The 23,712-nt window shown below is 38.3% G+C and overlaps 1 protein-coding gene across 1 annotated transcript in view; it reads left to right on the forward strand.

The window, feature by feature from the left end:
• Nucleotides 1-23,712, forward strand: part of LOC116463730 (coiled-coil domain-containing protein 30-like) — a 159,528-nt gene that overhangs the window by 37,558 nt on the left and 98,258 nt on the right. The window contains 5 exon segments of the mRNA XM_058434825.1: nt 1,922-2,047; nt 4,638-4,775; nt 10,487-10,677; nt 10,838-11,087; nt 20,749-20,928. Of these exon segments, the coding sequence (XP_058290808.1) occupies nt 1,922-2,047; nt 4,638-4,775; nt 10,487-10,677; nt 10,838-11,087; nt 20,749-20,928 (885 nt within the window).

A 23,712-nucleotide genomic window follows, 5' to 3' on the forward strand; every position in this document is an offset into this window, starting at 1 on the left:
ACTCTGGAAGTAGTATGGTTTACAGTTCATAGCCTAAAACAAAGATGATAACCATCCCTCTTTCCTGGGGAGCAGACCAAGAAACTAGTCACAAGATTAGAAACCATTGCTTAGGAGCCATGCAGCTGGCAGCTACAAGATTTTGACTCTCCCTAAACTGCTCTCAAGGTCAGTGCTTAAGATATTTTGCAAACCCTGCCCTTGATGGGTCAACTAGCACCACCCAGATCGATAAACTGGCTTATCTGAGTTTGTGACCCCCACCCAGGAACTGACTTAGCACAGAAGAAAGACCCCATTTTACAATGGTGGGGACTAAAACAAAGTATTGCCATGTGGTTACAGGTCATGTTCGCAAGGACATAAAACAAGATAGAGGCCTGTAGAAAAGTTTGTTACTGAAGATTTTGTTGGGCTGGCTTGATCAACAGGCTTATGAGGTCCTGAGCCTGTATCCTAACCTAAGGTAAGCTTTCTTTTAACAGAATCATGCAGAAAGACACACAATGCACCCTAGACTGGATGCATAGAATATACATCCTATGATTGTGACCAGTGGTTACAGAAAACCTTGCCAGGAGTAGTCAATCAGTAAGGAGCCCATTTACTAATGTATTTAGGATAAACTGGTGTGTTGAAGTTATAAGGATGATTTAAAGGTATTGCCTTACTAACGAATGAATGTAAAAATTTGGAACAATCCAATAATAATATAAACTGCCACTTACAGAGCATTTGCTATAAGTGAGGAGCCCGTATATGTCCAGGCACCATTATCCGTATTTTTAATATGAGGAACTAAGGCTAAGAAAAGTGAGGTAACTAGCTCAGGATGCCATTGTTGGAAACCAGTAGAACAGGACTGGGAGGGCTGTTCCTACATACCACTCTGCATTTCCCAAGTTACAAAGTATAGATGTGCCAATTTCAGCTGCTTCCTGACTGGCCAAACCAAAGGTGCAATTAGTTCATTTGACAGATTGGCTTTTACAATGGAGAGGGGTCGGCCGGGCACGGTGGCTAACACCTGTAATCCCAAGCACTTTGGGAGGCCGAGGTGAGTGGATTGCTTGAGCCCAGGAGTTTCAGCAGAACAGGCTGGGCAACATGGCGAAATCCCATCACTACTATGTGTGTGTGTATATATATATATATATATATATATAATTTTTAAAAAATTTAAAAAATAAAAAATGGAGAGGGGTCTGCTGCTGGGTAATAGTGTGATCATCAAAGAAATTGGCTCAGTTTTTGTTGTGTTCCTAAGTTGTATTTTGATCTTAATTTTATCTCCTAATAGGTTTTTGTACATAAGAGAAAATTCACTTTGGCAAGGCTGAATAGAGTAGATATTAAAAGTAAGGGATTTAAGTTAGACTTGACTTAGAATCCCAGTACTGACTGTGTGAACTTGGGCAAATTATGTAACATGTCTGAGCCTCACATGTCTCCTCTGTAAAAATAATGTAATAATAATTCCAATCTCATAGGGGTCCTAGAAAAACAAAATGAAATAATGCATCTAACATACTTACCATAGTCTCTGACATGTGGTTAAGTCCTCAATATAAAGTAGCTGTTATCATTATGTCTCCAATTTTTATTATTTTCAAATAATTTGGAAAGATTTCAATAATGCCTTATATTTGATGTGATTAAATTTTATAAAATACTTTCAAAATCACATTTTATTCCTACTGTGATGGCTATAATGTAGGTAGAACAAGTGTTACTACATTTTACCATTGCATAAATTGAGGCTTAGAGAGAAAAACGTATCTTATGAGCTATAAACTAGTTTTCCTAGGTTCATAAATCCCCTGGATGATTTCATTATTGAGTTAGAAAGTTGTTATTATCAGAATTTGTAGGAAACCCTGCTATTATATATAAAATTAATTATGTAAAATGCTTTTTACAGATCTTGAAAATGACCCAAGAAAAAAATGAAATGTTTGAAAGTGAGTGGTCAAAAGAGAGAGAGTGAGAGAAGCAGTTGTCATCTGGTCTTGACACTGTAGAGAAGGCCTGGAAAGTTGAAAGTGAGGTATTACCATTCAGGAAGCTGTTTTCTTCTTGTTGTAGTTCTAATTTAGGGATTTCATGTTATCATTTTTAAATAAAGTATAACTGTATGTCTCAGCTTGGGCTGCCATAACCAAATACCACAGACTAGGTCACTCAAAGAACAGAATTTTATTTTCTCACAGTTATGGAGGATGGGAAGTCCAAGATCAAGGTGCCAGCCAAGTCAGTTCCTGGTGAGCATTCTCTTCCTAGCTTGCAGATGGCTGCCTTCTTGCTGTGTCCTCACATGACAGAGTGAGCAAGCTGTGGTATCTCTTCTTCTTCCTATAAAGGCACTAACCCTATTGGATTAAGGCCCTACCCTTATATCCTCATTTGACCTTTATCACCTCCTTATCAACCCTATCTATCTCCAAATACAGTCCATATTGGGAATTAGGGCTTCAACAATATGAATAGGGAGGGAGAGCACAATTCAGTCCATAGCACTATAGAATATGTGTTTCTATAATAATAATGGGGTAGCTCTGTTGTTTCTCCAAGCTGAGTTCTAGCACTAATCAAAGAGTCCTTTATTTAGCAGATGTTTATTGTAGTGTTCATAGAGTCATGGGCTTATCTCTTGTTTTAACCTCTTGTCCTGCCATCTTGGAAAGATCTATCAGGAGACATAATCAGCCTATATTATGAAAAGAGACCTGGAAGTGAGTTCATGGAAGTCTAAATCAGTAATTTAGAGGATAGTGACACTCCATCAGTTTGTAGTTTGCAGTGCGCCTAATCTCATCCTAATGACCTACAGGAATTTTCAGTGAAATAAGATAGGAAATCAATTATCATTTACCCTCTTCCCGTGGTTTTGGGAGGCCACCCTCTACCTTCTTGCCTTTTTGTCTACGCCTTTCTAATCAGCATTTACCTCCCACTTTGACTTCAAGGCTTTGGGAAAATACCAAGTAGCTCCTCTCTTAAAGTAAATTTTATATAACCTATTCCCTTCATTGAGCACCACAGACTGACTCTCAGCCCAAAGTCTTCCACCAGTAAATCAGTGCACATACTGTGTCATCAATGTAAAAATCTGATAAAAATCTGCATTTAGGCCGGGCATGGTGGCTCACGCCTGTAATCCCGGCACTTTGGGAGGCCGAGGTGGATGGATCACCTGAGGTCAGGAGTTCAAGGCCAGCCTGACCAACATGGAGAAACCCCATCTCTCCTAAAAATACAAAATACAAAATTAGCCAGGTGTGGTGGTACATGCATATAATCCCAGGTACTCGGGAGGCTGAAGCAGGAGAATCGCTTGAACCCAGGAGGCAGAGGTTGCAGTGAGCCAAGATCATGCCATTGCACTCCAGCCTGGGCAACAAAAGCGAAACTCCGTCTAAAAAAAAAAAAAAAAAAAAGTCTGCACTTAGCCAAAGTGTTTTCTCTCATGGATATATATTTTTAAAAATCAAGCTGGGCACAATGGCTCACATCTGTAATCTCAGCAATTTGGGAGGCTGAGGCAAGAGGATCACTAGGAGCTCGAGACCAGCCTAGGCAACACAGTGGGACACTGTCTCCACAAAAAAAAAAAAAAAAAAAAAAAAAAAAAAAATTTAAGTTAGCCAGGTGTGGTGGCATGTGTCTGTAATCCCAGCTACACAGGAGGCTGAGGTGGGAGGATCACTTGAGCCCAGGAGGTCAAGGCTGCAGTGAGCTGTGATCACACCACTGCACTCCAGTGTGGGTGACAGAGTGAGACCCTGTCTCAAAAAAGAAAAAAAGAGAAAAAGAAAAAACATCAGAGGATTAAAGAAAATCCTGGTTAATTAAGTCACTGAATATAATTAAATAAGCATAATTTGTAGTTAGGAACACAGAGTTTAAGCTGTGCATCGTGGCACCCTTATAGTCCCAGGTACTTGGGAGGCTGAGACAGGAGGATGGCTTGAGCCCAGGAGTTGAGGACTATAGTGCACCATGATCACATCTGTAACTAGCTACTGCACTCTAGCCTGGGCAACATAGCGAGACCACATCAATATAAATAAATAAATAAATAAATAAATAAATATTTTTTTTAAAAAAACCACAGAGTTTAAAGTCAGAAAGATTTATGGATTTGGAATCTCAGCTTTATAATTCCTGGCTATGTGAATTTAGGCAGGTCACTTAAGATCTCTGAGCCTTACTTTCAACAATTCCCTTATAAGGTTGTCAGAACATTAAAGGTAAACCACATAGCACTTTGTTCTATAAATGGTACTTCTAAAAGGATACATTTTAGAAACAGATAATATAACTATTGGCAGTCATTGCAAGCATTGCCAAAGAATTTACCTGTATATAAGCCTTGCTTAATGTAGGAAGGACTCTAGAAACTAAATCTTTCAACCTGTGAATGATGGAAACTAAGAATGCTCAGTTTATTTAATTGATTTATGTAAACTTTGTTTTAACTACTAAGAAAGGCATTGGTCTGCCAGAAGGATAGGTTGCAATATTTAAAACAAAAAATTTGTCAGGACCATTTCAAGATTCATTCTTAAAAGTATTATATCTTTTATGGGGAAAATAGTCTTATTTTATTCTACTAAATGTCTTCATTTCTTAATCAGGAATTGCAAAAATCAAAGTCAGAGCTTATATGCCTTTATAATGAAGTTCACAATCTTCAAGGGGAATCAGAAAGCAGAGACCATTTTTTAAAAGCATGTGACCTGTTACAAAGAGAGAATTCTGAATTAGAAACAAAGGTGAGACTGAGTTAGATATTTAAATGTTCAACATTTAATGTAGCTTTTATGAGGATAGGATAAAAGGAAATTAATTTTAAGCAACAGATGATTTGGGAATTGGAATTTCTTCTATTATTATAGCATAAATTGCCATATACTGCCATATAGTGTGGATTATGAGTCAAGCTACATGTCAAGATAAATATTCAGACTTCAACCAGTACTTGGCAATTAGGATTAATCTGCAAATTTTTTTACTTTAAATCAGCTTCCCACCAACTTAATTTTTGGAGCACATATTATAATGTAAAATATTTATTTAAATGTCTTCAATTTAAAAATTTAGGATCAAAACATCTTTCTATAATGTAAAAGATTTATTTAAATGTCTTCAATATAAAAATTTGGGATCAAACCGTCTTTCTCAGTTACACTGAAAATTGGGCTTAGAATTAGGAAAATGTTCAAATGTCCTGATTCAAGCTTGTTCCCTAAGTTTAAAAATGGCTTCCAGGAAGATTGCTTGCACCCAGGAGTTAGAGGCTGTAGTGTGCTATGATTGTGCCTGTGAATAGCCACTGCATTTCAGCCTGGGCAGCATAGTGAGACCCCATCTCTTAAAAAAAAAAAAAAGGCTACCTGACCAGGGCAAAGAATTCCCATCTAGTCCAATACTAGACTGAAAGGTTGCCTGTATAATTTCTAGAGTCCCACCTATTAGGTTATCACTATCTCCTCCTGGCTGAAAATTCTCTTCCTCAATCACTCTTTTGACCTAGACTAAAGATTAAGGAGCAAAGTCTTGAATACAGCTGTTAAAATATATTAGGCTATATTTTAACACCATATGTAAGGTGAATAACTAAATCAAAGCCTAATTTAACCTATGTATAGTTACCCCAGAAAATCAGGAGCAGGTTGCTGAGGGATTGGGACATAGATCAGACAGCATGTGACATGGGAGGGAAAGGTCCAGAACATAGGGTTTGCTGCCTGGGAGAGTAGTTACGTAGAGCATAATATACAACTAAGCCTTTTTTGTGGGACCTTGTCAGCAAGGTAAGTTATCATCACGTTGTACAGTTAAAGGACCAGGCCTTTTAAAATATAATTGAAAAAGTTAACAACAGATGAGCTGAAATGAGAAGAATATAATATAAAATGAAGAGATCCAGATCTGCTCTTCTGGTAATCTGGGTCTTCTTTTTTCTTAAATTTTTTATGTTGAAATAATATCAGACTCACAGAAAAAATTATGAAAGTACAAAGACTTCCCATATACTTTCACTCTTCCAAATGTTAACATGGTATCGTGTTTACCTTATCATTGTCTCTCTTTCCCTCTACACACACACACACACACACACACACACACACAGGTAGGTTTTTTGTAAACTCTTTGAGAGTAAGTTGGAAACATAATCTCCTTTACCCTTAAATATTTCCATGTGGGTTTACTAAAAACAATAACATCTCCTATTACCACAGTACAAGTCTCAAAATCAGGAAATTGACATTGACACAATACTATTATCTAATCTATAGCTCATATTCAGATTTTACCAATGATTTCCCTCTATAGCAAGAGAATAACTTTTTTCCTAGTCTGAGATCCAACCCAGGATCATACATTGCATTTAATTGTCATGTCTCTATAGCTCCTTCAGTCTGCAAAAGTTCCTCAGTCTGTCTTTGTCTTTCATGACTTTGATATTTTCAAAGAGTACTGTCTCAGTCAGTTTGGGCTGTTATAACATAATACAATAGACTGGGTAGATTAAACAACAAATATTTATTTCTCTCAGTTCTAGAGGCTGGGAAATCAAAGATCAAGATGTTGGCATATCTGGCATATTCAGTGTCTGGTGAGGGCATTCTTCCTGATTTGCAGACAGCTGTCTTCTCATTGTATCTTCACATGGCCAACAGCAGAGAGAGAGAGAGTGCAAGCTCTTTCCTGTCTCTTCTCATAAGGGCACTACTATGATCATGAGGGCTGCACCCTTGTGAATTAATTACTTGCCAATGGGTCCTCCTAATACCATCCCATTGAGGGTAAGGCTTTCAACATATGAGCTTTGAGTCAACACAAACATGCGGTGCATAACAAGACCATTGATTTTGAAGAATGTCTCTTAATTTGGATTTGTCTGATGTTTTCTCACAATATAATTCAGATTACCCTTACTACAGAGATAATGTTGTATCCTTCTCAGTGTATTTTATCAGGAGACATGACATTTTTTTGTTCTATTACTCATGATATTAACTTGGATCATTTGGTTAAGGTACTGTCTACTGGATTTCTCCACTACAAAGTTATTACTTTCGCCTTTGCAATTCATAAATATCTTGTGGGGAGATACTTTGAGACTATGTGTTATGTTTCCCATCAAACTTTTATTCATTAAAAGTTTCTGTTTTGAATCTTTGATTTCTAAATTATATTCTAGTTTTTCTTCAGAATATAGAGTGCTTTAGACTTAAAGATAGTCTTGCTAAAGAAGTTGTATGTATTTGCTGAAGCCCACATTTTACAGGCTGTCATTTTGTTTGGGTTACAACATCTAGACTCATACAGAATTTCAGAGCTGAAAGGAGTATGATCATGTAGGCCAACTCCTTCAGTTTACACATAAGAACAACAAGGCCCAGAGATATCAGACTGCTGCCAAGTTACATGGTGATTCTCAGCCTATGCTCTTTCTACCCTATCCTAAGGCCTCAATCAGAAAGTGGAACCATCAGCTTAATTCTTATGCTACTTAAACATGGCTGATTATTAAACTGAGCTATATCACTAAGATATAATTTTAGTAGGAAGAAGTCTGTGGAACAGAGTTGGTCCTGTTCCACAATATCCATGTCATGGAGGGTCTGATGGCTTTAACTTTCTTTGTTATAAAGAGTAAAGCTTCTACTCACTTAAGAGATACACTACTTTGTCATGTGAGAATTCAGAATACCTAGAAAATGCTCTGTGTTAGTGTCACCATCCTCTTCAGAAACCCTCAGCAGCTTTCAGTTTGCTACAACATCAAATCTAAACTCCACTGTTTTATCCTTTTTTTTTCGAGATGAGGTCTGTCTATCTCTCAGGTTAGAGTGCAGTGGCAATATCATAGCTCACCTCCCCCTCCTGGCCTCAAGTGATTATCCTGCCTCAGCTCCCAAGGAACTGAGACCACAGGCACATGGCACCACACCTGGCTAATTTAAAATTTTTCTTTAATAAAGACAGGGTCTCCCTATTTTGCCAGGCCACCTTTCTTTACTTCTTAAGAGACTAACATTTATTATCTGTAATGTTTACAATTTTACAATGACCACAAAGATTAGTGATTAAGTAGCATTTTGGAATATTTTTTCCTGCTTACAAAAATAATGCAAGCTCATTAAGAAAATTATCTTTTACGTTCCTTTATAATCTGACCTCTCCCGTCAATCTTGTCTTATTCCTTCTGAGTAGCTGGGACTACAGGCACCTGCCACCACGCCCAGCTAATTTTTTGTATTTTTAGTAGAGACGGGATTTCGCTATGTTGGCCAAGCTAGTCTTGAACTCCTGACCTCATGATCTGCCCACCTCAGCCTCCCAAAGTGCTGGGATTACAGATGTGAGCCACCAGGACTGGCTTTCTTCTTCCCCCCCCCTTCCCTCCCTCCCTTCCTTCCTTCCTTTCTTTCTTTTCTTTCTTTCTCACTCAGTTGTCCAGGCTGGAGTGCCATGGCACGATCTTGGCTCATTGCAATCTCCACCTCACAGGTTCAAGTGATTTTCATGCCTCAGCCATCCGAGTAACTGGGGTTGCAGCATGTACCACACCTGGCTAATTTTTCTATTTTTAGTAGAGATGGGGATTCACCATGTTGGCCAGGCTGGTCTCAAACTCCTGCAATCTTGCCTTATTTCTGCAGCTCCTTACTTTGTAGCCTCTATTCCAATGAAATCATCCTCCTTACTTTCCCCCGAATTACTCTATATTCAGTTCTATGTCAGTGCCTTTGACCATATTGCTCCCCATGCTTAAAATGTGCTATTTGTGGTCTCTTCTCTTATCTATTATCCTCCCAACTTGAAAGGACTAGTTCAACACCAACCTTCTCCCCTAGAAAGGTTATAGTCCATATGAGATTATATGGATTTTATGAGATTGTAATCCATTTTACACACTGTAGTTTCTCTTCAGAGAATTGAAAAGGCATAGGAAACCAAAGGGATCTCTTAAAGTAAACTTAAATTGATCTTTATAATTAAGTCCATTGTGTTCTTAGAATCAAACATGTAGAAGCTTTGCATTTTCAGACAGCCTCAGGATATGAATCAGGCAGGCTATTGTCTACCTTAGCACAATACTTTGATGGGGATCCATTTTCCTTTCTTATTTTTTATTCCATTCTATTTGTTTGTTTATTTGGGTACAGACACGGGGTCTTGCTATGTTGCTTAGGCTGGACTCAAACTCCTGGCCTCAAGCAGTCCTCCCACCTCAGCCTTCCAAAGTGCTAGGATTACAGGCATGAGCCACTGCGCCTAGCCCATCTTCCTTTCTTAGAATCATTCCCCACCCATCCTTTCTACTCCCTGAAGGAAATGTTTTTTCATTTTACATGAAGATATAGAGTAACCTTTCAGGAAAGGAAATCTTTAGAATCTGTTTGTCAAAACAAAACAAAAAGACTGAGCAAATTGTTTGCCAAATCACAAAAGGCAGCGACTCTCAAAGCCTCTACTTGCAGAATTACATGGGAGGCTTATTTAAAGTACAGATTTCCATTTCCCCCCCAGACCACTGATAGTGAATCTCACTCAGGGTAGGGGCTACAATATTGCATTTTCTTCAACAAATATTTTATTTTTTATTTTTATTTTTGAGGCAGGTTCTCACTCTGTCATCTAGGCTGGAGTGCTGTGGCCTGATCTCGGCTCATTGCAATCTCCACCTCCCAGGCTCAAGCCATTTTTCCATCTCAGCCTCCTGAGTAGCTGGGACTACAGGTGCACACCACCATGCCCAGCTAATTTTTCATAGGGTCTTTCCATGTTGCCCAGGCTGGTCTTGAACTGCTGGACTCAAGCAATCCACCTGCCTCGGCCTCCCAAAGTGCTGGGATTACAGATGTGAGCCATTGCACCCGGCCAAGACTGCATTTTTAATAAATTCTTCAGCTGATGCTTTTATATCATAGCAGTTTGAGAACCACTATGGAAGAAAGTTCTTCTCTGTAAGATACATCTAATATTCGTATAGATATAGAAGATATCTCTGTAAGATATATCTAATATTCTTTCTAATGTTTTCTGGTAGCAATATGTTATTGCTTTTTATTATATATTACTGCTTTTATGAATCAATGAAGTACATTCAAAACTTGAAAACAAAAATGTGTGGTAATAATGTAAAACTCTGTAGATCACATATTTGTGCTTGTTAAAAGGTATAAACAAATGCTAAACAGCACTCTGAGAACCCAACCCCAGAGACCAAAAATACCTTTTAAAAAAAAAAAAAAAGGAATTTACCCTTACGCCTATAGTTAAAAAAAAAACGATTAAGTTATGTAACAACTGCAAAGTATTAAATTAAGTTGGAATCAGACTTCAATTAGGATGTCATTTTATATTATATAAGCCAATAGTTAAGCATTTAATGAAATCAGTATACTTTTTTCACAGCTATATAAAAGTATGCAAAATAGAATATTTGTCTTTTCACTTAATTTTGCAGGTCTTGAAGCTTTCACAAGAATTTGCACAATTAAATCATTTTACTGTAGGGGGAAAAACTGCACCTTCTAATTTAATTACAAGTGAAAATACCTGTAAAGATCCTGAATCTAATGAACCAATTTTGGAAACAGAAATTCAAAGCCCGAAGGAAGAATTACAGGCATGAACCACCATGCCCGGCTGACTTATGTTTTTAAAGTTTATTTTTAAGAATAAGATGACTGCTGTGCTATAGAATTCAGGTTGAAAATCTTGTTTGCAACACTGTCTTGACTTGTAGCTTTTTTTCTCCTGATTCTACTACTATAATAAGCATTTTGATAGATTTTATTTTTATATTTGCACCAAGTCCCAAATTAGGAGAAAGAAAGCAGAAGGAAATTCCAGAGGAGTCAGTAAAGGAGGGCAGTTTTCCAAGAGAGGGGCAGAAGGAGGAGGGCTCGCAACAGAATCGAGATATGAAAGATGAAGAAAAAGAACAGCAGTTAACCATGAAGCCTGAGGAAGTTGTGAGGCTTAGAGAAGAGCTGAGCCGTATAAATCAGAGCCTCCTTCAGTCTCAGAGCTCTGGGGATAGTTCAGATGACAGTGGTGCCCAGGTAGGTGCTATAAACACATGCCCTGACTGGGTTCATTTCCTCTGATTGGCTGTGGATATAAGCATCATTTTAAATACCATCATTCATATATATGTATTTTTTAATTTTTGTAGGTACATAGTAGATGTGTGTATTTATGGGGTACATGAGATGTTTTAATACAGGTATACAATGCATAAAAACCACATATGGAGAATGGGGCATCCATCCCCTTAAAGCATTTATCCTTTATATTACAAACAATCCAGGTACACTCTTTGAGTTATCATATACATTTGTGAGCAATATTATAACCATGGCCTGAATAGTAACAAAATAGCAAGTAAAATCTGAACTAAGTCCATCAGTTGATGCACTTTATTATAAAATGTTCGTAAACTCCATCTAAGCTCAGCAGGAAAATTACTGATTGACTGTTGACATCTGCCCTAGCCAGATGGGATTTGGGGATGGTAGGATGCACCACATTTTCCATTTCTGGTATGTAGCTTACTAGACAGAGTACTTCATTTTATTGAGGAAAAGGCGACAGACATTTTATTATTTTAATTATGGCTTTTGCTATTTTACTAGGGATCTGCCTGTAGGAGAAATAAAAATAGTGACTACAGCCACATTTTGGTTCTTATACCTCAATTTTACAGGTTTTCTCTTATACAAATTAAAATTTCCCTACATACACCTTTCCAGAAATTATTTTGAGATCCACAGAAGGGAGGCCTTTGTACTCATAAGTAAACAGAAGGCTGATAATATACATTTGAAAAGTGATTCAAGTATACATTTAGAAAAAGAAAGAGTAGCAATAAAGGGAGTTAAAAAATATATTTGAAAGGATTCAGATACAGAGTTTGAAAACTAGACAAGTCACAGTAAACAGGGAAAATATTTACCTGTAAGGAGATTTAGATACACCTGTGAAAGGAAAAAGAGTCACTGAATTTGTTCAGAAGACCAAAGGGGAACATGACATCAAATATTTAAGAAGAGATTACTTTTACAGCTCCAGATGGACATTGGTCAGTGGACATTGGCCAGTGTGGGAGGCTTGAGCAGAAGCTGAACACTGTGATCACAAAGATTATCAAGTATTTTCTTAGCCAGTAGTCTTCACTCTATTGCCACAATAGGAACGAACTTGCCATTGGGACCAGTATTTTATGAAGTTCATTTGTACTTAATGTTTATTTTATTAAATAAAATGTTAAGATTTTTAAACAATAAAATATTTAAATAATTAAATAAAATATTTTATTTATATTAAATATATTAAATAAAATATTTTATTTATATTAAATATATTAAATAAAATATGTAAATAATAAAATATTTAAAATTTTAAAATATTAAAAGCTGATAAAATTAGGATAGTTAAGGCTAGTTCCAATTTGTTTTATTTTAATTCTTAAGGAATTTGTAATTCCTTAAGATGGAAAAGATGTTAGGCATTGTCTGGTCTTATGTCTTTAATTTACAGACAAATAAATGAAGACTAAGAAAGGTAAATGGCTTAATAGATCTGTTGACTGAGAAAAAAAAAGACCCCTGTGTACTTACCTTGCTCTTTTATGTGGTTCCGAGTAACCTGATTGAGTGTATATGCTCTGCAGTAACTTTCTACCAGGATTATATGGTGGGAAAACAAATAGAGACTCTTGTTGGCTGCTTGTCTAGTAGCTAGCTACTTCAACAGTTGACTTTCTTGAAAAATAATTTGCATTGCTACTCTGGCAGAGTGACTGAACTGGAAAATATAGATGGGAAGAACTACTGTTCTGGTTTTTTCATCCTTCAAAAAAAGCTAAAACTTTTGGGCCTTTGTCCTCTTGGTAAAACTGGGGTGCATCTCTTGTATACAGTATCTCTGTTTTGGTATGTTAACCTATAGGCTGTTGATTATGAATTAATTGTTAAAAGCTGTTATATAATGGTTAAACAAGAAGGTAGAATGGTGATCAAGGCATTCCATGTTGTTTGCAGATGGAAAATGAAGACAGTTAAGGGAACGTTAGGAAGCATCAACAGTAATGGGTAACATTATTGAGTGCTTATTAAGTGCCAGACATTGTGCTAAGTGCTTGCATGTGTTATCTTTCTAACTCATCTCCCCATCCAGCAGTAATCATTATTAGCCATATCTTAAGATGAGAGAATTGAAGTATAGAAGATGAAGTAATCTTTCCAGGATCACCCGTTGATAAGTAGTAGATTCAGGACTGAAACACAGGCGTATCTAATTCCAAAGTGAGGGTTCTGCTACGATTGATTGGAGTACCAGAAGGAGACGGGGAGACTGGAAATAAACTGGAAAACACACTTCAGGATATTATTCAGGAGAACTTCCCCAACCTAGCAAGACAGGCCAACATGCAAATTCAGGAAATACAGAGAACACCATTAAGATACTCCACGAGAAGATCAACTCCAAGATACATAATCATCAGATTCTCCAAGGTTGAAATGAAGGAAAAACTGTTAAAAGCAGCCAGAAAGGCCAGGTCACCTACAAAGGGAAGCCTATCAGTTTAACAGTAGAACTCTCAGCAGAAACTCTACAAGCCAGAAGAAATTAGAGGCCAATATTCCACATTTTTTAAGAAAAGAATTTTCAACCCAGAATTTCATATCCAGCAAAACTAAGCTTCATAAGCGAAGGAGAAATAAAATCCTTTCCAGACAAGCAAATGCTGAGGGATTTCAATGCCACCAGGCCTGCCCTGCAAGAGCTCCTGAAAGAAGCACTAAATATGGAAAGGAAAAACCGGTACCAGCCACTGCAAAAACACAGCAAAATATAAAGACCAATGACACTACGAAGAAGCTTTATCAACTAGTGTGCAAAATAACCAAATAGCATCATGATAACAGGATAAGATTTACACATAACAATACTAACCTTAAATGTAAATGGGCTAAATGCCCCAATTAAAAGACATAGACTGGCAAATTAGATAAGGAGTCAAGACCCATTGGTGTGCTATGTTCAGGAGACTCATCTTACGTGCAAAGACACACACAGGCTCAAAATAAAGGGAGGGAGGAAAATATACAAAGCAAATGGAAAGCAAAAACAGGGGTTGCAATCCTAGTCTCTGACAAACAGACTTTAAACCAACAAAGATCAAAAAAGACAAAGGAGGGCATTACAAAATGGTAAAGGGAACAATTCAACAAGAAAAGCTAACTATTCTAAATATATATGCAACCAGTACAGGAGCACCCAGAATCATAAAACAAGTTCTTAGAGACCTACAAAGAGACTTAGACTCCCACACAATAGTAGTGGGAGACTTTAACACCCCACTGTCAGTATTAGACAGATCAATGAGACAGAAAATTAACAAGGATGTTCAGGACTTGAACTCCGCTCTGGATCTAACAGACCTAGCAGACGTCTACAGAACTCTCTACCCCAGATCAACAGAATATGCATTCTTCTCAGTGCCACATGGCACTTATTCTAAAATCAACCACATAATTGGAAGTAAAACACTCCTCAGCAAATGCAGAAGAACTGAAATCATAACAAATGGTCTCTGAGACCACAGTGCAATCAAATTAGAACTCAGGATTAAGAAACTCACTCAAACCCACGCAATTTCATGGAAATTGAACAACCTGCTCCTGAATGACTCCTTGGTAAATGATGGAATTAAAGCAGAAATCAAGAAGTTCTTTGAAACCAATGAGAACAAAGAGACAATGTACCAGAATCTCTGGGACACAGATAAAGCAGTGGTAAGAGGGAAATTTATACCACTAAATGCCCACATAAGAAGGCTAGAAAGATCTCAAATCGACACCTTAACATCACAATTAAAAGAGCTAGAGAGGCAAGAGCAAACTAATCCAAAAGCTAGCAGAAGATACGAAATAACTAAGATCAAAGAAGAGTTGACAGAGATAGAGACATGAAAAACTCTCTAAAAAATCAATGAATCCTGGAGCTGTTTTTGTTGTTGTTGTTGTTGAGTCAGAGTCTTGCTCTATCACCCAGGCTGGAGTGCAGTGGCGTGATCTTAGCTCACTGCAACCTCTGCCTCCTGGGTTCAAGTGATTCTCCTGCCTCAGCCTCCCAAGTAGCTAGGATTACAGGCACGCATCACCATGCCTGGCTAATTTTTTGTATTTTTAGTAGAGACAGAGTTTCATCATGCTGGCCAGGCTGGTATCGAACTCCTGACCTCATGATCCGCCCACCTCAGCCTCCCAAGTGCTGTTATTACAGGCGTGAGCCACTGCGCCCGGCCCAGGAGCTGGTTTTTTGAAAAAATTAACAAAATAGATAGACCACTAGCTAGACTAATAAAGAAGGGAGATAAGCATCAAATAGCCACAATAAAAATGATAAGAGGATACCACCATTGACCCTACAGAAATACAAACTACCATCAGAGAATACTATAAACACTTCTATGCAAATAAACTAGAAAATCTAGAAGAAATGGATAAATTTCTGGTTGCATACACCCTACCAAGACTAAACCAGGAAGAAGTTGAATCATATTGAATGAGCAAAAGCTGGAAGCATTCCCTTTGAAAACCAGTGCAAGACAAGGATGCCCTCTCTCACCATACCTATTCAATATAGTATTGGAAGTTCTGGCCAGGGCAGTCAGGCAAAAGAAAGAAATAAAGAGTATTCAAATAGGAAGAGAGGAAGTCAAGTTGTCTCTGTAGATGACATGATTTTATATTTAGAAAAACCCATCATCTCAGCCCAAAAACTTCTTGAACTGATAAGCAACTTCAGCAAAGTCTCAGGATATAAAATCAATGTGCAAAAACCACAAGCATTCCTTTACACCAACAATAGGCAAGCAGAGAGTCAAATCATGAATGAACTCCCACTCACAATTGCTACAAAGAGAATACCTAGGAACACAGCTAACAAGGGATGTGAAGGACCTCTTCAAGGAGAACTACAAACCACTGCTCAAGGAAATAAGAGAGGACACAAACAAATGGAAAAATGTTCCATCCTAACATCCTAATGGATAGGAAGAATCAATATCATGAAAATGGCCATACTGACCAAAGTAATTTATAGATGCAATGCTATTCCCATGAAACTACCATTGACATTCTTCACAGAATTAGAAAAAACTATTTTAAATTTCATATGGAATCAAAGAAGACCCCGTGTAGCCAAGACAATCCTAAGCAAAAAGAACAAAGCTGGAGGCATCACACTACCTGACTTCAAACTATACTACAAGGCTACATTAACCAAAACAGCATGGTACTGGTACCAAAACAGACATATAGACCAATGGAGCAGAACAGAGACCTCAGAAATAACACCACACATCTACAACCATCTTATCTTTGACAAACCTGACAAAAACAAGCAATGGGGAAAGGCTCTCCTATTCAGTAAATGGTGCTGGGAAAACTGGCTAGCCATATGCAGAAAAATGAAACTGGACCCCTTCCCTACATCTTAAACAAAAATTAACTCAAGATAGATTAAAGACTTAAATGTAAAACTCAAAACCACAATAACCCTAGAAGAAAACCTAGGCAATACTATTCAGGACATAGCCATGGGCAAAGACTTCATGACAAAAACTCCAAAAGCAATTGCAACAAAAGCCAAAATTGACAAAATGAGATCTAATTAAACTAAAGAGCTTCTGCACAGCAAAAGAAACTATCATTAGAATGAACAGGAAACCTACAGAATGGGGGAAATATTTTGCCATCTACCTATCTGAAAAAGGTCTAATATCCAGAATCTACAAGGAACTTAAACATATTTACAAGAAAAAAACAACCCCATCAAAAAATGGGCAAAGGATATGAACAGACACTTCTCAAAAGAAGACATTTACGTGGCCAACAAACATGAAGAAAAGCTCAACATCACTGATCATCAGAGAAATGCAAATCAAAACCATAATGAGATACCATCTCATGCCAGTCAGAATGGCAATCATTAAAAAGTCAGGAAACAATAGATGCTGGCGAGGCTGTGGAGAAATAGGAATGCTTGTACACTGTTGGTGGGAATGTAAATTAGTTCAACCATTGTGGAAGACAGCATGGCGATTCCTCAAGGATCTAGAACCAGAAATACAATTTGACCCAGCAATCCCATTACTGGGTATATACCCAAAGAAATATAAATTATTCTACTGTAAAGACACATGCACACATATGTTTATTGCAGCACTATTTATAATAGCAAAGACATGAAACCAACTCAAATGCCCATCAATGATAGACTGGATAAAGGAAATGTGGTACATATATGCCATGGAATACTTTACAGCCATAAAAAGGAATGATATCATGTCCTTTGCAGGGACATGGATGAAGCTGGAAGCCATCATCCTCAGTGAACTAACACAGGAACGGAAAACCACACACCACATGTTCTCTCACTCGTAAGTGGGAGTTGAACATTGAGAATACATCGACACAGCGAAGGGAACAACATATACCAGGGCCTGTTGGGGGTAGGGGGTGAGAGGAGGGAACTTACGGGATTGGTCACTACGTGCAGCAAGCCACCATGGCACACGTATACCTTTGTAACAAACCTGCACATTCTGCATATGTATCCTGGTTTTTATTAGAAGAAACTTTTTTTAAAAGTGGCTGGACGCACTGGCTCACGCCTGTAATCCCAGTACTTTGGGAGGCCGAGGTGGGTGGTTCACCTTCAGAAGTTGGAGACCAGCCTGACCAACGTGGTGAAACCCCATCTCTACTAAAAATACAAACATTAGTTGAGCATGGTGGCACACGCCTGTAATCCCAACTACTCAAGAGGCTGAGGCAGGAGAATTGCTTGAACCCAGGAGGCGGAGGTTGCGGTGAGCTGAGATCGCGCCACTGCACTCCAGCCTGGGCAACAAAGCGAGACTCCATCTCAAAAAAAAAAAAAAAAAGTGAGGCTTCTTCATAATTACATTATAACCCATTGAAGATTTTTTTTTTTCCTAGGGATCTTGCAGCTCTGAGAAAAGCAGATTGTATTTAGATTGCCTTTCTAGCTAAACCAAAATAGGAATTGGAGAGCTAACAGGATTTGAGGGCTTCTGTGTTACTTTAGGGACATAAGCAAGATAAAACTGAAATAGTGACATGGGCTTTTTAGAAAGTTGTAGACAGGAGCATACTGGACCAGGACTAAGGAAACGCTAAGAATATCTTATCTATTGAATTGTATAAGATGGAATTCTTTATCTATTCAGCATACTACTTGTGCCTACCTTTTGTAGAAAATCCAAATGACTATTCTCTTATTTCACTGGAGAAGCCTGATAGGAAAGTGTATTGCTGGCATTTGATACATGTGCTTTTTTTACAGCTTTATTCAGGATTTTTTTTTTTTTTTTAGACAGAGTCTCTCTCTGTCACTCAGGCTGAAGTGCAATGGCGTGATCTTGGCTCACTGCAACCTCCACCTCCTGGGTTCAAGCAATTCTCATGCCTCAGCCTCCCAAGTAGCTGGGACTACAGGTGTGCACCACCACGCCCAGCTAAGGGTTTCACCATGTTGGCCAGGCTGGTCTTGAACTCCTGAACTCAGGTGATCCACCCATCTCAGCCTCTTAAAGTGCTGGGATTACATGCGTGAGCCACCATGCCCAGCCTATTCAGGAGTATTGACAAATGTTGTATATTTGTGGTGTACAACCTGATGTTTTGATTTATGTGTACATTGTGAAATGATTAAATCAAGCTAAGTTACATATGTATCATCTCACATACTTTTTTGTGGTGAGAACATTTAAGCTCTACTCTTTTAACAATTTTCAAGTATACAACACATTAAGTATAGTCACTATGCTGTATAATACATATCCAGAATTTATCCTGTCTATCTGAAACTTTGCACCCTTTGACCAGCATCTTCCCATTCCATGCCTCCCCTCCCCAGCCTTGCAACCACCATTCTACTTGCTGCTTCTGTGAGTTCAACTTTATGAGTTCAACTTTTTCGGAGTCGACTTATAAGTGAGATCATGCAGTATTTGTCTTTCTGTGCCTGGCTTATTTCACTTAGCATAATGCCCTCCAAGTTCATTCATGTTGTGACAAAAGACAGGATTTCTGTCTTTTTAAAGGCTGAACAGTTTTGCGTTGCGTTGTGTGTGTGTGTGTTGTGTGTGTATACTATATTTTCTTTTCCATTCATCCATTGATTGACACTTATGGAAAATGTTTCACATTTTTCTTGGCAAAGATTTTTTGGATGTGACTCTAAAAGCAAAAATAGACAAATGGGGTTGCGTCAAGTTAAAAAGCTTCTGCACATCAAGGGAAACAATCAACAGAGTAAAGAGACAACCTACAGAATGGGCAAAAATATTTGTAGATCATACGTCTGATAAGGGGTTAATACTCAAAATATATAAGGAACTCAAACAACTCAATAGCAAGAAAACAAATAATCCAATTTAAAAATAGGCAAAGGATGCAAATAGACATTTCTCAAAAGAAGACATACAAAAGGCCAACAGGTATGTCAAAAAATATTCAACGTCGTGAATTATTAGGGAAATGCAAATTAAAACCACAATGAGGTATCACCTCACACCTGTTAGAATGGCTTTTATCAAAAAGACAAAAGGTAAGTGTTGGCAAGGATGTGGAGAAAATAGAACACTTCAACACTGTGAGTGGGAATGTAAATTAGTACAACCAATATGGAAAACAGTATGGAGGTTCCTCAAAAAATTAAAAATAGAGCTACCCATATGATCCAGCAATTCCACTTCCAGGTATATATCCAAGGGATTTGAAACCAGTATGTCAAAGAGATATCTGCAGAAGTGGTGTGTGTGTGTGTACCCAATGTAATACTCTTCAGCCTTGAAAGAATGTGTTCTATGGGAGTGTGTTTATGGGATTAGAATCATCGGGAAATAAAAGAAAGTGATGAGGAAGGCTAGAAACTTAAGGTCTCGGCTGGGCGCGGTGGCTCACCCTTGTAATCCCAGCACTTTGGGAGGCCGAGGCGGGCAGATCACGAGGTCAGGAGATCAAGACCACAGTGAAACCCCGTCTCTACTAAAAATACAAGAAATTAGCCGGGCGTGGTGGCGGGCGCCTGTAGTCCCAGCTACTCGGAGAGGCTGAGGCAGGAGAATGGCGTGAACCTGGGAGGTGGAGCTCGCAGTGAGCCAAGATTGCGCCACTGCACTCCAGCCTGGGTGACAGAGAGAGACTCTGTCTCAAAAAAAAAAAAAAAAAAAAAAGGAAACTTAAGGTCTCTTACTAAATTTCCTCTTTCTTTTTGCCAACACACACACACACACACACACACACACACACACACACACACACACATTCACATTCTACTTCTTAACATATGGACTCTTTGAACTTCCCATTTTAAATGTGTTTTACTCTAAAATTGTCTGTGCTCCTATCATTGTTATGAAAAATAAGGTAAGTTGTCTGTGCCTAAATGCTTTTGTTAACATAATTTTATTGTTATTTTCACTCTAATATAACATGTATTATATGAACATGTATCGACTATCCATAAATGTGAAAGAGTAGTGTGTTGTAGATAAGCTAACTCCAAAAACATTTACGTGTGAATAATCACATTCTGATTATTCCGGTTCTGACAACTTGAACCCATGTTTTACCAATATGCTTTCCAATTGTCTGTGTTTCTCTTTTAAAATGTTTGCTTTAGCATCCATCATCTGGAGAAAAACTAAAATACAACCAGCAAGGGGAAGTACAACAACTTCACCAGAATTTGCACCGGCTCCAGATTCTATGCAACTCAGCTGAAAATGAGCTTCGATATGAACGAGGGCAGAACTTGGACTTAAAGCAACATAATAGCTTACTTCAGGAAGAGAACATTAAGGTAACTCTTGTGGGCACATGCTTTATGGAAAGGTTTCAGTTGGCCCTGGGAATAAACGAATCTAAGTTCCTCTACTTGATAATTCAATGATAGGATCCACAAATGTGTCAACAATGTGAGCTATATGGTAACTTTCTCCTTTAACTTTTCCCTGCTAAGTAAGAATGTGTGTATTATCAACCTATAAATAGAAAAAGGCATTAAATTACATAATCTTCTGAAAACACTATCTAAAATTTTTGGTGCTTACTAAAAATTCAGTGACCTGAGCCCTAAACCCTGGTTGTCCTGCCCTGTGTACCACTAGACTTATTTATCCCTATTAGATGTATCCATTATTATTGGTTCAATCAGATCTCAACTGCACCAAGGTACAATTCGTGTGAGAGCAAAGTTGTTCTTCCTAATACAACAGCATGAAATATTTAAGGCAACATCCCCCAAAAGCTTATTTAAAAATAATCTATGTAGAACTGCCATACACAGATTCAACTAAATTTTATGAACCGCATAAATGTTTAAAATTAATCTCCATGTAAAATAGTACTTCCTCTTAATTATGGTTCAATTCTGTAAATATATATTAAGGACTTAGTTTCTATAAGCCTCTATTGAAGGTTCTAAAATTCAGCATTCAGTATTCATATGCAATCTTGCAGACACACTGAGAGTTTAATGGTAGGCACAATAGACAATCCCTATCCCCATGGTGCAGGGGTCGGCAAACTTTGGCATGTAGGTCAAATTCTGTCTGCCTTCTGTTTTTATAAATAAAGTTTTATTGGCAGCCATATCTGTCTGTTTATATATTATGACTGCTTTTGTGCTACATTAACAGATTTGATAGTTGTGATGAAACCATATGACCCACAAAGTCTAAAATATTTACTACCTGGCCCTTTTTGAGAAAAGTTTGCCCACACCTGGTCTAGCGGGATAAAATGATCTTATTTGAAAAGTGACATAAACATGAATAAGAAAAGTCCCTACTTTTCAAGAGCTCACAGTCTAGTAGGGGAGATATAGAGAAAAACAAATATCCGTTTATCCCAAACTTCAAGGAAGGCCTTCTAAGGGAGTTCTCGTATTCCGGGATTATTTGAATAAACCTTTCCTTGTCCTCACCCTTCATGAGTTTTTGAAGACTGATCATATTCCTTCAAGCCTTTGTAGTTTTAAATTAAATTCTAAATCTTTATCACATGTTCTCATAAGACAGTCTTTCACTTTCCCTTCAAGGACATTTCTTAGATCATTTTAACTCTGCAACTCGGAACATATTCTAACAATACTACATATTTCTTAAGGAACAATGGCCAGAACTACACAGATTATAATGCCTTACAGATGATTGGTACCCTATAAATATTTATTGGATTAATGAACAGTCTTTCAGGGATGGATAAATGATAGCTTGGTAACAAGAGAAGATTTTTATTTTTCACTGTTTGTAAAGAGCATGCAGGAAATTTACAAAAAGAGAGAGAAGTTTTTTATCTATTTTAATCTCCATGGTGAGATAAATTATTGGCTATTTAGGAATAAGACATCAGCCTCTTGATTAGCTTCTTTGGCCAGGGACCTATGAAAGTTATATACGATGATATCCTTTATTGAGAGTTCATCCACTTTATCTCTTTTAGTTTGTTTGTTTCTGAGACGGAGTCTTGCTCTGTCACCCAGGCTGAAGTGCAGTGGTGTGATCTCTGCTCACTGCAACCTCCACCTCCCAGGTTCAAGAGATTCTCCTGCCTCAGCCTCCTGAGTTGCTGGGATTACAGGCGCATGTCACCACACCCAGCTAATTTTGGTATTTTTAGTAGAGGCAGGGTTTTACCATGTTGGCCAGGCTGATCTCGAACTCCTGACCTCAGGTGATCCTCCTGGCTTAGCTTCCCAAAGTGCTGGGATTACAGGTGTGAGCCACCGGGCCCAGCCTGTCTACTTTATCTCTTATGAACAGCCTCACAACCCTAAAGGGTCAGCACTTTATGGATGAGGAATCTGTTCAAGATTGCAAAGCTAACAAATTACAGAGTCAGAACTTAAACTCAAGTCTGTTTCTCTCTTTCCTGTATAGACATCTTTCCATATTACACCCCTCCTCAATTTGGGTCATTTTGGAACCTCAGCTTTACAAATTTAGGACTCACTTTTAAAAATCCACTCAAGGCCAGGTGCAGTGGCTGACGCCTATAATCGTACCACTTTTCGGGGCTGAGGTGAGCAGATCACTTAAAGTGCTCACGAGTTTGAGACCAGCCTGGCTAACATGGTGAAACCCTATCTCTACTAAAAATACAAAAAAAACAAAAAACAAAAAACAAAAAGTTAGCCAGGCATGGTAGCACATGCCTGTAGTCCCAGCTACTCGGGAGGCTGAGGCATGAGAATTGCTTGAATCCAGGAGGCAGAGGTTGCAGTGAGCCATGGTCGGGCCACTGCAATCCAGTCTGGGTGACAGAGCGAGAATCTGTCTCAAAAAAAAAAAAAAAAAAGATGGGGTGGAGCCAAGATGGCCGAATAGGAACAGCTCCTGTCTCCAGCTCCCAGCCCCAGCGACACAGAAGACGGGTGATTTCTGCATTTCTGCTTGAGGTACCGGTTTCATCTCACTAGGGAGTGCCTAACAGTGGGTGCAGGACAGTCGGTGAAGCGCACTGTGCGCGAGCCGAAGCAGGGCGAGGCATTGCCTCACTCGGGAAGCGGAAGGGGTCAGGGAGTTCCCTTTCCTAGTCAAAGAAAGGGGAAACAGACGGCACCTGGAATATCGGGTCAGTCCCA

The sequence above is a fragment of the Hylobates moloch genome, unplaced genomic scaffold (genome assembly GCF_009828535.3).
Source record: "Hylobates moloch isolate HMO894 unplaced genomic scaffold, HMol_V3 SCAFFOLD_55, whole genome shotgun sequence".
Lineage (NCBI taxonomy): Eukaryota > Metazoa > Chordata > Mammalia > Primates > Hylobatidae > Hylobates > Hylobates moloch.